Raw genomic sequence first — 13,597 nt, 5'->3', positions numbered from 1 at the left:
GAGGTTGCAAGAGAAAGATAAATCCTGCCTCTTGTGCTCCACTTTGTGAACAAAGAGAGAGCAGTCAGATCCTCATGGCTTCATCCAAATGTCCACGTGGGCAGCCGGATGGGTTTATTCTATATCAGCAAGTCGTGCACCATTCAGCCAGAAGCTGAGATGAGGAGAGGATTTTAGGTCAACCACTGCCCTCATTGAGCTCAGACAGAGAAAAAGCAGCCGCAGGATAATTGGAATCAGTTCTTCTATTTATGTTAAAATATAAGTTATACTTTAATAAGTAAAGAGGGAGGGGTGAGCGTGATACAATAGCTACTAACACTCAGCTGGAGCTGTAGGAAGGCTTACAAGCCGGAGTGAAGCTTTGCCCACAGTGATTCACACCAGGGAGACCCTGAGGGCACAAAAGGCCGACAAGCAGTCTTATTTCAGCACTATGCTGTCTGTCCTCTGTCATATCCACACCATTCAGAGAAGTCTAACATCAACAGAGAAGCTGAGCTGAGAAGAGAATGAGCCTGCAACTCCCTGCTTAGTCACTTGCTCTAAATGACATTGGGAATGGGTTGACTGTGAGCACCAACTGCACTTAAGAAGAAGACACAGCTCCAGAAGAAACTAATCCACCACTCTAGGGCTAATTCACACCAGTGACAGAGCCACTAAGCAGGCATAGGTTTGCAGCTCCCATTTTACTTGCCACTGCAGTTACCTACATCAACCTTTTTTTAAATGAATTAAGAAATTGGTATTACTATGATAAAAAGCAACAAACTATTGAAAGTTCTGCCCTGTCCCATCCAGCATTTACGACTTCAAACAGACTTATTATATTAACACAGAGGTGGGTACTTTATTTATTTACTTGTACATGCTATTAGACTCTACTGCAGGTGTTAGTAAAACAATGGAACATTTAAAATCCAAGATCTCAGCAGAAGCCTGCATCAGGCTAACAACTTTAAACAAATGCAAACAAAACAAACCACTTCTGCAAAAGCCTTGTGCAGCAGCCGCAGAGGATACACGGTGAGCCACTGACACAGGATCCGCAGGGTACATGACACTAAGAATGTCAGTGGTTTGCCCTGTTGTACCCTCAGACCTGACTCCATAAGGGCTCTCTGTCTGGATCTGGTAAACTAACTTTAAGTATGATTAAATCCAGCAGCACCTTCAAATACAACATTTATTTTTTATCTTTATCTAATAGTAAAAAAATATATTTAAGCGTAGTTCATAATCAAGAGGGTTTGTAGAATGATGACTGTCTTTGGGCATTGGACACTGGAAGGGTGCAGTGCTTGAAAAGCAAGGCTTTGTTATGCTGTCTTCTCCAGAGGCTAAAAGAAGCCCTCTACAATTAAGTAGCCTGTTTGTATGAACATTTTGTGAATATGTGCACTTTACTAACTCTCATGTCTGATCTTAAACTGCAACAGCAGTGGCAGTAAGTTGAATAAGAATACATTTTGAAAAATTAGATTATGAAAAATGACAGAAAGACGGATGATAACAGAAAGAGGACTTATCAAAAAAATAACTTTAGAAAGATCAGTTGTAGTCACTGTCATTTCATTTCTTGGTAACACTTAACAACAAGGTACACAACAATGTAGGTAGTTACTGAGGAACAATTAAGGAAGAAATGAGGAACACATAAATAACAAGTGAGGAACAACTGGTTAGTTAATGAGAAGTTCCTGAAAGACTGGGACTCAATCACTAATTATTAGTTACTGATAAACAGACTGGGAGCTAATGTATTAATGAATCATTAGGTAATAGTAAGTTCATGAGAACTTACTGAGGAACTAATGAGAAACAGAAGAGGAACAAATGAGGAACGACTGGTTAGTAGATGAGATGTTCCTGAATGAAATAGTAAGTTAATGAGAAGTTACCGAGAAACAAATGCATTTCTTTATTTGAAAGGTAAACACAGTGCTTCACTAATGGTAGTTTATGGTTAAGTAATCATTCGTTAATATAAACGCTTCAATTTGATGCATTACTTTATTTGCAAGTACGCACAATGCTTCACTAACGGTAGTTAATGGTTGAGTAATTATTTGTTATTGATTACCAACTCAGTATAATTCAATACTTTATTTGCAGGTACACACAATGCTTTACTAGATTCACAAAATGAAATAAATAAGACAAAATAAACCAGATGGGCTTAAACTGCACTATAGGAGGGAGTAAAAGAAATGTAGAGCTAAGCACCAACAAAATAATTCGTCACAAAATATGTAAAGGCAATTCATAGATAAACCCAAGATGGCACACAAGCCAATTCAAGTAGTTTTACACACAAATTGCCTATTCACACCACACTAAGGTAGCCTAAGGTGAGCTCTCCACCCCATTTTATAGGCTTGGCCCTTTGTCTGAGTCAAAGGTCTAGACTTCCTGTTTCCTTCTGTCCCACATTTGTATAATTCTGACTTGACTTTTTGAAAGACCTTTTGTAAATTAACATTGTAACAGATGGGTTTAGTGAAGCAAAGCATACAAAAAGCCCAAACAAACCCATCTTAGTCCTATTGGTTTATTGTGGATCTACATGTAAAACACAAGCAACATATAGAATAATGCAAGCAAACTCAAGCTCTCCCAAAAAACTGCTATAACATCTATGCTAAGGTTAAAACAACCAGAATCATAGAGTCATACAAGTTACAGAGTCCAGAGAACCATCACGCTGAACAGATTAGGGTGGTAATTAAGAGTTACATTTTGGGGATTTTATTTAACAAAGTATCTTTTTATATGTACACATCAAACTAGTCACCCAATCCTAAGTCCCAGTGTATTGTTTGTTAATTGTTTAAATAAAATAAAAATATTTGATCACAAAAAAACTAGTCTTTCAATATCAAGAGCCAAAGGCAGCTCATGTTCCACTAACAGTCTGAAACACACTGTTTACGTCTGAATTTTTTCAGAGCCACGGAAATCTAAATACATTGACTTTAATAAAGAAATTGTGTTCTCATATCTGATGAAAAATACACGGCCCATTTATAAACATAGTTCACTTGAGACAGTGTTTCAATCTTGAACACTGGACTTATTTTCTTACCTCAATATTGATTAAGCTCACATAAATACCCTTACAAATAACGGTCTTTGCTGCAGCAAACAACAAGAGACAGAAACTTGATGGTGAAACTTGCAGAAAAAGAAGAAATACTTGCTGTAAGCCTCCACACAAACAAACCACTCAGGAGGTATTCTACTCACTGACACTAATACAGCTATATCATGTTTTCAAGGGAAAACCCACTGATATCCATAACTGCACCTCCAACCTCAAACAGTACTTGGTGCATTCCCAGCTCATCCCTCCTACACACAAGCCCAACACTATAAATAAGCTTTCCATAGTTTTCAACAACATTACAGTTCTACAACTCACCAAATACTGGTGCTGTGGATTCACCAATGACTTATATTATCCTGCAAATCTTTGTTGATCATCAGAGAAAATAAAGATTTAAAGGATCCACTAGATAGTGCTGTTTCACCTAGTGAGACTGGCTATATCTGCATACTGGCAGCATTGCCATTTTCAGCTTGCAAGACAAAATAAAAAAGGAACATTTAAAATTCCAGTTTGGGTTTTCAACATCTGAAGAGGCTCCATTGTTCCATTTGCCTTGAGTGTTCATGAGTTCCAACCTTGTAGGTCTGTTGAAGTTGCAATTAAGATTAATTGATTTGAGTCATTTTTTAAGGAAATAAAAACAACATTGTCTGGTTCCAGCTTCTCAAATGTAAATATGTTGTGGTTTTCTTTGTCTTCTACAATCATAAAGCTCATATCTTTGGATTCTGGACAATTGCTTAAACAAGCTGTTTAAGGATTTAGCTTTGGGAAACTGTGCATTTTTTACTATGTTCTGATATTTTACAGACCAAATAATTATTTGATTATCCAAGAGTAATAATCAACAGATTAATCAAGAATAAAAAAAATGATAATAGTTACAGCGCTTTATGTTTGACTTATTATCACTGACTAGGTCATACTGAATATACTTTATTTTCTGCCCTTTGCTTTTCCTCATTGTTCTTATGTAATTTACTCTCTTCGAGGGACCATCTATCTAAATGGCCTAATACTACCCAAGAAAGACAACTCAGTTTCAAAATTCACCCCTTATATTACATGTAATGTAGTAACCAATTTCTGTTTTGCCATTGCTTCGTCTTTTAGATCAATGAAGCAGTTGTATTTACCCTTTGCAGGAGAGTGTCTTTTAATCTATTTTATTTTTTATTTTGGAGGCCTGTATTTCTTCCCACTGTTATGTAGTTAAAAGGTGAAATGGAACAAGCCTTCATACTGGTTCATCTTGGTTTATCAAAAGCCCCTGTAGCTTAAATTACAGTGTTTAACTTTCCTTGATAAGCTCAAGGCCATGGAGCAAAGATAGTTAGCTCATTTCTTTCCATTTCATAAATTAAAGTAATACATCCTTTACTCCAGCACTGGTTAGCCCTAATTCTCATGTAAGAAAGGCTAATATGAAGAATCCAGTTGAGAGTAGAATCAAAGAATGAATAAACAAAAATTGCATTGTTTATATTATTCCAGAGGAATAGATAGTATATAGCTATGTCAATGCTTTAAAATGTAAGTTTTTAATGTCTGTCCAACATGGAATAAAGGTGGTGCGTTTTTACCTCAACTATGAGCTTTCTATATCATGACAAAACATAATCAAAATTTTGATAAGTATGCTATATTCCAGTGGATTGCATTACTGGTGACGTTTTTAGAAGACTTAGTTTGTCAAACTACTTTTGTCACCATGAAAAAGAGTAAACCATGCACATAAATGGGTGCTTTTAAAAACTACATATACAATATGACAGACAAATCCCCTCAGATTAAAGCTGACACTCAAACAAAAAGAGAGTCAGAGAGATTGGAAGAAAAAGAAGAAAGAGAGAGCAACAGAGGAACATGATAGGAGATCAAACTATACTAGAAATAATCATTTCTAACCTCATTTTTAAGTTGCCAGGCGACGGTTGTCCATCGTAAACTGATACAATATCAAAGTCTTCCTCCAGCGCCAGCGTGACGAAGGTTAGCTGGATTCGGTTCCTCTCCCCCGTTATTATCAGCCATGTACAGTTGGCATAGTTGGGATAGCCGTGGGGGAAACCCGGCGACTCTATGGTACCATTCAGTCCTTGGACTAGACCACCACAAGATTCAGCTGGAAAAGAGAGACGGGACAACATGATTTTAAAACATTAAGACCTCAAACTTGCATCTTGCATGAAATTATATCATATGGGTGTAAAATCATTGATTCCTGCCTTGAACACCTCAGTTTTCAAAGATACAGACTTTGTCATTTTTAGCCTGGAACCTTGGATGTTTGTCAAGTTAAAAAATATTAGGTAATTTAAATTCATACCAATGTGATAAAAGACATGAGTTATACATGAGTTATACTCATGTTCTCCAAAACCTTTAAAAATAAGGTAATGGGTTTTGTTTTATATAATTCACTGAGCACAGCTTAAATATGCACCAAGCTAAGTGCAACTCCAACATAATGCAACACATGCCGCACAGCCTCCCATGACACCAAAGCATATGCCATGTGAAGCTTTCATGCAGTGCCTGTACATACTGTATATATTTAGAGTAGACTTTAACCCTTTAATCCTGACAATAATAGTGTTGCTATCTACTGATCTTGGACCCAAAATAACCTCCCATAACACATATACTTACCTATACACACTTAAACATGCACTGCATGGTGTTGTTTTAACAGCATGTATCATGTGATCATATTTCTAACTCATATAAACCCCATGAAATTAAGCACTCAAACGTTAACATACATCATATGCTTACAGTACATAATAATATCGGTACCAATGTACCTTTTTAACATTGTTGGAAATGCTGATAATCACAACGTACAGATTAAATTCTTCAGTGTATATTACTACAACTTTAAAATCTGCATGTACCTGCTAATGTGTGGTTAAAGTATGGTTATTATGCAACTAAAACAATAGATAGGCACTCCTGCTAGATGCTTGCATATACTGTACATGTATAATGAAAATTTCACAGGAGACATAGTTGCACATACACATAAATAAGATTCTATACAACTGGGTAGGTTTTGAAAAACAAAGGAACAGCTTTTAAGTGTGACGTTCTGGGACAGACAAAAAAGGCAGTAAATTAATAATAAAGCAGCCTCTTACAACTGCCAAAAGCTAAGCTAATGTGTAACAAACCTGGTAAAGCATTATATGTAAATGAAGCAGGAAAAAACAAACCACAGCCATAACTAAACAAAAGCAGACCAAAACGTATGCAAGTTATAATAAGGTGAGTAAGGGAAAGCAAACGCTAACTAAAGTAACTAAACTCTCCCTGCACTTTTCTCCACCATCTTTTGCTACTCTGTTATATAATATATATATATATATATATATATATATATATATATATATATATATACACACACACACACACAGTCTACTCCTAAAGCTACTCCAATATACAGGGCATGTCACGTAGCACGATGTGTGTGTGTGTGTGTGTGTGTGTGTGTGTGTGTGTGTGTGTGTGTGTGTGTGTGTGTGTGTGTGTGTGTGTGTGTTTGTGTGTGTGTGTGTGTGTGTGTGTGTGTGTGTGTGTGTGTGGCCAACATGAAAGCCAGCAGTAATTGTTTCTCAGATAGCGATGGCTATTGATTTATTAACCTTATATCACTGTGGACACACACACACAGAGATGTGAAGTACACTCCAGAGCCACCTACTTTATCTGCTAGGTCACAATCTAATGAAGCAAATGCCAATAAAATATGTGTGCATGGGTTTCTGTGTTTTTGTCCTTTCAGAAGGTCCACATTGTGCATATACTGTACCAGATGTTCTTGTTTGTCTAAACTAACACATAAACACATGTAAATACCTATACACAGTTCCAAATGGAGAAGCTGGCAGCAACTGAGATGCGCATGTATGTGCATGTGCTCTCACACACACACACACTCACACACACACACACACAAACTTCAAACCATCTGGAGTGTCCAGATTAATTTCAGATTGTTCTCCACTGTCTTTCCAACCCAATTCACCTCTTCCCCTCAGCCGTCTTTGTGTCTCATTCTGTCTCCAGTTGTCTCTCGCTTTCTGTCCACGGTCTCTTCCGATGCCAGATCCCCCAATGCCCACTTTGAGCAGATGGCATAAGTGGAATTCAGCTGATGTTTGCATCAAGCTGGACACCATATTGTAGTACCACACTTGGGCCAATTCAGTAAAATTCTTTGCCTTGCCTCTTTGTTGATGTAGTATTGAGATCTCCCCCCGGTTTTTTCATGCTCAGATCTTTTTAGTTTAGTGTCAGGTTTTCTGATAGAGACTGTCCTATAACTGAAAACCATATGCTCAGTCCTTCCAACAGCTGTCCATGTGAGCCAGACAGCAATCACTAATTGTAGGAAATTACAGAAAAGAAAACAAGTCTAGTGGTTGATGCAAACCAGATGAATAATGTTTGGCATATTATCTTTGATAAGTTTCAATCTGACTTTAGTAAAAAACATTTAACTGAGACTACTCTCCTTAAGGTCTCTAATAATATTTTGATGACTGCTGATTGGGGTAAATGTTCTATGCTGGTCCTTCTAAATCTCAGTGCAGCATTTGATACTGTTGATCATTGCACTCTGATTGATAGGATTAAGGAAGAGGCAAGATGGCGCCGGTGTGTTTGGCTGGCCGTCTGTCACTCTCTTTGCTTTTCTTAGTTTTATTGATTTTTGAGTTTGGTATTTCTGAGATCAAGTCAACGTTGGTGTATGATCGCCAAACACTTTTGAATCTAAGGTTCCACATCAAAGATGTGTTTACCTTTGACAATGGAGGAGAAAAAATATGGCCCCCGTTTCTCTCTGAAATCCCAATTGATCTGAGCCGAGTCCCGGTGCCTGCTTCCAGGAGAAGACGTCGCCGCCGTGGTACCCGAAGCGGACGGCTGGTAAAGCTGAAGATCCGCCTTAAGAATTCGGATACTTCCCGGCCAGTGTGTGGATTATTTCCCAGCATGTTTATACCACTACGTCTGTGGGATCCGATGGATGCCTGCCTGGTTCCTATCAGCGTGGATGCGGTGGTCCAGCCCCACCTTTGCCCTTCCAGGCTCAATTGTCGTGGGGTGAATCCCGGAAATCTTCGCCCATTGTGCCGTGCTCCCCCATCGGCTAGAGCCCCCGTTCCTGCTCCGGCCAGGGTTGGCTTGGTTAACGCTCGATCGCTGGCCAATAAATCCTTTATTCTTAAGGATTTTTTTTGCTCCCATGATCTGGACTTTCTCTGTATCACAGAGACGTGGCTGAATGTGGGTGAGTCGGGCGCCCTGTTGGAACTTTTACCAGCGGATTGCTGCTTTTTTAATACACCACGAACGTCAGGTCGCGGAGGAGGAACGGCAGCGGTTTATAAAAAACATTTTTTTAAATGTAAACAGCACGTTCAGCAATCCTCTTTTACTTCCTTTGAGCTAACTTCTTTTGAGGTGGGTCGTTCTGATCCGGTACTATGTGCCGTCATTTACCGCCCGCCCAAATACAATAAGGATTTTATTTCTGATTTCTCTGAATTCATGGCCGATATTTTGACCAATTATGAACGTGTTCTTATCGTTGGTGATTTTAATATACATATATGCTGTCCTGGTAAACCGTTGGTAACTGAGTTTTTATCACTGATTGATGCTTTTAATCTGACACAGTCCCTACGTACAATTACTCATGAAAAAGGGCACACTTTAGATCTAGTTCTGTCTTACGGTTTGCCTGTGTTAAACCTAGAGACACATGACGCTGTATTTTCTGATCATATGCCTGTGACATTTGAGACTGTTTTTGCCCGTGCTGTGATCAAAACTCCGGTGCCTGTACGAAGCTATCGGATTATTAACCCCTCCACTGCCACGCAATTCTCCATGGCTTTTGACCAGCTCTGTCCTCCTAATATGTCTGATGACCAGGAGCTCAGTACCTGGTTCCAGTCTTCCTGTAAAGCTGTCCTGGACTCGGTGGCGCCATTAAAGGTTAGGCAAACCAGAACCAAACCTGAACTGTGGCTTAATGCCGGGACTCGAGCTGTCAGACAGGAATGTCGCAGAGCTGAGCGTAAGTGGAAATCAGATAAATTGCAAGTGTCCTTTCAGATTTTTAAAGATTGCTGGCGAAACTACCAGAATGCTGTTAAAGAGGCAAGAAAAGAGTATTTCTCTAATATTTTTTCATCTCACGCCCAGAATCCACGAATGCTTTTTAGTACTATTGACTCTCTTTTTAACGTTCCACAAACTGTTGGTTTGGAATCCTCCATTGCACTCTGTAACAATTTTATGCAATTTTTTATTGATAAGGTCGCCTCTGCGAGGGCGCTCAACTGTTATTCTGGTTTAGATCCCTCTGTTTGTGCTGCTTGCCCTGTTGTTTTTAATCAATTTGAGCCTGTGACGCTATCACACCTGAAGGATGTGGTTACTCATATTAAGCCTTCTGGCTCTCCCTGTGATGTTCTTCCACCAAGGCTGTTTAAAGAAGTTTTTCCCACTATTTGGTACTGGGTACTTGCTATTGTAAATGGTAGCCTGTCATCCGGTGTGGTTCCTGCAGACTTTAAGCATGCTGTAGTGACACCCCTGATAAAGAAACCTGGTTTAGATCCTACTGTGTTGAATAATTTTAGGCCAATTTCCAAGCTCCCATTTGTATCTAAAATCTTGGAGAAAATTGTGTATCTACAACTAAAGTCTTTTCTTGATGAGCAGGGTTTATCAGAGGTTTTTCAATCTGGATTTAAAACCCTACACAGCACGGAGTCAGCACTGTTGAAGGTCTGCAATGACATCCTCTTGGCATGCGATTCCGGTAATATGTAATCTTGGTCCTGTTTGGGCCTCACCGCTGCCTTTGATACTGTAGACCACAGCATTTTAATCTCAAGGTTACAGCACCAAGTAGGCCTCTGTGGCACTGTCCTGGAGTGGTTTAGATCCTACCTGTCTGACAGAACATTTCATGTTCAAATGGCTGAGTTTGAATCCCATGCTGCTCCACTGTCATGTGGTGTTCCCCAGGGTTCAATTTTAGGTCCCTTGCTTTTTTCATTGTATCTGCTTCCTTTTGGGTCTATTCTTAGAAAACATGGTATTTCTTTCCATTGTTATGCAGACGACTGCCAGATTTATGTACCCTTAAAACGACATGACACCTGTTCTATTACACCTCTTTTAGCATGTCTGGAGGATATTAAAGCATGGATGGCCTTAAACTTTTTAAATTTTAATGAAAAGAAAACAGAGGTGATAATGTTTGGACCTGGTGGCTCATATGAGATCCCCCCTACTGAGCTGGGCCCTCTAGCCTCATATCTTAAACCAACAGTATTAAATCTTGGTTTTAGATTGGACAGTGATTTTAAACTGGACAGCCAAATCAACGCCACAGTCAAATTAAGTTTTTTTCATCTGAGGAAGTTGGTAAAGGTGAAACCTTTCCTTTCCAGGCAGCAGTTAGAAACCGTAATCCATGCCTTCATTTCTTTACGGCTGGATTACTGTAATTCCCTGTATTTTGGACTCAGTAAATCCCTACTCGCACGTCTGCAGCTAGTCCAGAACGCTGCTGCACGGGTTTTGACTGGAACCCGAAAGAGAGAACACATCACTCCCGTCCTGGCTTCACTTCACTGGCTGCCTGTGCATTTTAGAGTCCATTTTAAAATCCTCTTGATTACTTTTAAAGCTTTAAACGGTCTTGCCCCGTCTTATTTAATTCAGCTACTCAACCGCTACACTCCCTCCCGGTCACTCCGGTCGGCTGACCAGTTGCTCCTGGTCGTCCCCGGATCCAAGCGGAAGCTTAGAGGGGACAGGGCCTTTTCTGTTTGTGCTCCTAAGTTATGGAATGCCTTACCTTTGACCATTCGTCAGGCTTCCTCAATACCGATTTTTAAAACTCTTCTTAAAACTCATTTCTACACTTTGGCTTTCAACCCAAACTAAGACTTGATCTTATCTGTTTTTATATAGTGTTATTGGGTAGATCTTCACCCCCAGTTTATTATTTTTATGATATTGTGATTGTTATTTTTATCTGTGTTTGCTGCCTTCATGTACAGCACTTTGTTCAGCTACTGCTGATGTGAAAGCGCTTTATAAATAAAGTGATGATGATGATGATGATGATGATAGACTGAAAACAACTGTGGGCATTACTGGATCAGTTCTGGTTTGGTTTTCTTCCTATCTTTCAGACAGGAGTTTTTCTGTGTCCATAGGAACATATACAACTCTGCTTCTTTTGTCCTGTGCTTGGCCCCCTGCTGTTCTGTACTGTATATGCTTCCTCTTGGAAAGATTATTGGTGGTTTTGAAGACATATCTTACCATTGTTATACTGATGACATCGAATTATATTGATCTTTTAGCCCTGATAGGCTAGACAAACTGTCCTTGTTTCCCAATTGCTTAGCCTCCAACAAATGGATGGCAGACATTTTTTTGCAACTAAATTCAGACAAAACTGAGTTGATGATTGTTGCCCCAGACAGCATTAACCCTAAGATTAAGCAGGTCATTAGGGCTCTATCATTCTTTGACTATAATGTTGTGTGGAATCTGTGTGTCATTTTTGACAAATCTGTGTTTTAACAGTTATGTGAAATCTGTGGCTCGTTCCTGTTTTTTCCATCTCAGGAACATTTCTAAGATTAGATCTGTGGTTTCTAAAAAAAGAGATGGAGACGCTTGTTCATGCTTTTATTTCTTCTTGTTTGGATTATTGCAATGTACTGTACACTTGTTTAAACAAATCATCGATGGATAAACTGCAAGTTGTACAGAATGCAGCAGGAAAGACTTTTGTCTAAGACCAGTAGGAGATCACACATTTTTCCTGTGCTTAAGGCTCTTCATTGGCTACCAAATGGTTTTAGAGTGCATTTTAAAATGTTAATCCTTACTTATAGAGCCCTGCATGGTCAGACTTGTATAGTGGCTCTGGAACTCTCTTCCTTTAGCCTTGAGAGCCTTGGATTCTGTGGAAACTTTTAGAAAAACACCAAAAGACACATCTTTTTAGACAAGCCTTTCGGTTGTTGTTTTTATTTGTTTTTACTGTAAAGCACTTTGTGACCCATCTTGTCTATGAAAGGTGCAATATAAATATAGTTTGCTTGCTTACTTACTTACAGCTCTACCAGCAGCTCTGTGAGATTGCACTTACTGTAGTGTTCAATTTCAATTTTAACATTCTCACGTGGAGCAGTCATTCACACTTGGAGCAAATAATCTCTCACACAGTGTAACACTGTCCATCAATAAAAGGGTGGAAAAAATACTTTGACGAGGGGGCGGAGAATTTACATCAACTGCGTGCTTGGCCATCAAGTGGTATTTCAATATAGACGTTCTGTGATAATAGTTCAGTTCACAACAACAAAACACACTGATCACTTTAGTCTTGACAATGGAACCATTTGGCAACTTTTAAAAAGTACACTTTCCATTCATAATCTTTTTGGCATCTATTTTGACATCTCGCGCTAACCATCCACTCAAAACGAAACATTACTGCTCTTTGGCCGGCTTCCGAGCCCAAACAAGTGTGTTTGCTGTGCTTGTTGTTTTGTTTCCGGTCTAGCTAGATCGGGTGTGGTGTTGTAGTTTTTCTATCGTTTTCTAGTTGTTGCAACTGCATGTGACCAAAACTACAAATTTTGCTAGGCCAAAAAGAACGTTAATCTTGCAATAAAAACTTTGACACCGTTAAAATGGGTTTGAGGTAACACTGTTAATAAAGCGTTTAAGTGACAGCACTATTTCAAATAAAGGTTAAATAAAAAAATTGTATTAGAATGTATAGTATTAACATGTTGGCATAACAACAGTACTTTATCATTAATAAAAGTACTGGCGAAATCAACCTGATGATTGCACAAGACTTGAATGTGTGTACCACATTTTACAGTCAATCCATGACACATTTTACTCAACACAACAAATGTCAACCTCATAGTGGCGCTAGAGGAAAATTCAGAGGAACCCCAAAGTCAGTAGGCTTCACCCACTAGAGACCAGCGTTGGGCAAGTTACTTCCAAAATGTAATACTTTATAGATTATTTATTATTAGTTACTGTCATTCAGAGTAATTAGTTATATTACTTAATTATATAATTTGTTGTATTATTATTATTATTATTATTATAACTATGACTTGGCAGTTAGCTTGTGAATTTCCCCACATGATCAACTAAGTCTCATCTGTATCCAATTTATACATCATACTTTATTTATTCATAATATTTTGTGTTATTAAGCTACATCTGCGAAGGCACTTAAGTTATTGTACTGGAGTAGAAGTATCAAGTAGCAGAAATGGAAATACTCAATTAAAAGTACCTCACAATTGTATAGAAGTACGGTAGTTACTTTCCACCGCTGATAAAATGTAATGCTAATATTTACGTGTAGCAAGCCAAAATGTTGATTCCCGATGTTTATATCTGTCAGTT

At 38.7% G+C, this 13,597-nt stretch overlaps 1 protein-coding gene across 1 annotated transcript in view; it reads right to left on the bottom strand.

The window, feature by feature from the left end:
- csmd1a (CUB and Sushi multiple domains 1a) overlaps nt 1–7,293 on the bottom strand; it is a 70,897-nt gene extending 63,604 nt beyond the window's left edge. The window contains exons 1-2 of the mRNA XM_032519805.1: nt 7,140–7,293; nt 5,021–5,237 (exon numbers count right to left, since the gene is read on the bottom strand). Coding sequence (XP_032375696.1) covers nt 5,021–5,237; nt 7,140–7,293 — 371 coding nt within the window. The remainder of the gene's footprint in view (nt 1–5,020; nt 5,238–7,139) is intronic.
- Between the last annotated feature and the right edge of the window lie 6,304 nt (nt 7,294–13,597).

This window comes from Etheostoma spectabile, chromosome 1 (assembly GCF_008692095.1).
Source record: "Etheostoma spectabile isolate EspeVRDwgs_2016 chromosome 1, UIUC_Espe_1.0, whole genome shotgun sequence".
Lineage (NCBI taxonomy): Eukaryota > Metazoa > Chordata > Actinopteri > Perciformes > Percidae > Etheostoma > Etheostoma spectabile.
Note: the sequence above shows the minus strand (reverse complement) of the source record. Positions and strands in the feature narration are given on the sequence as shown.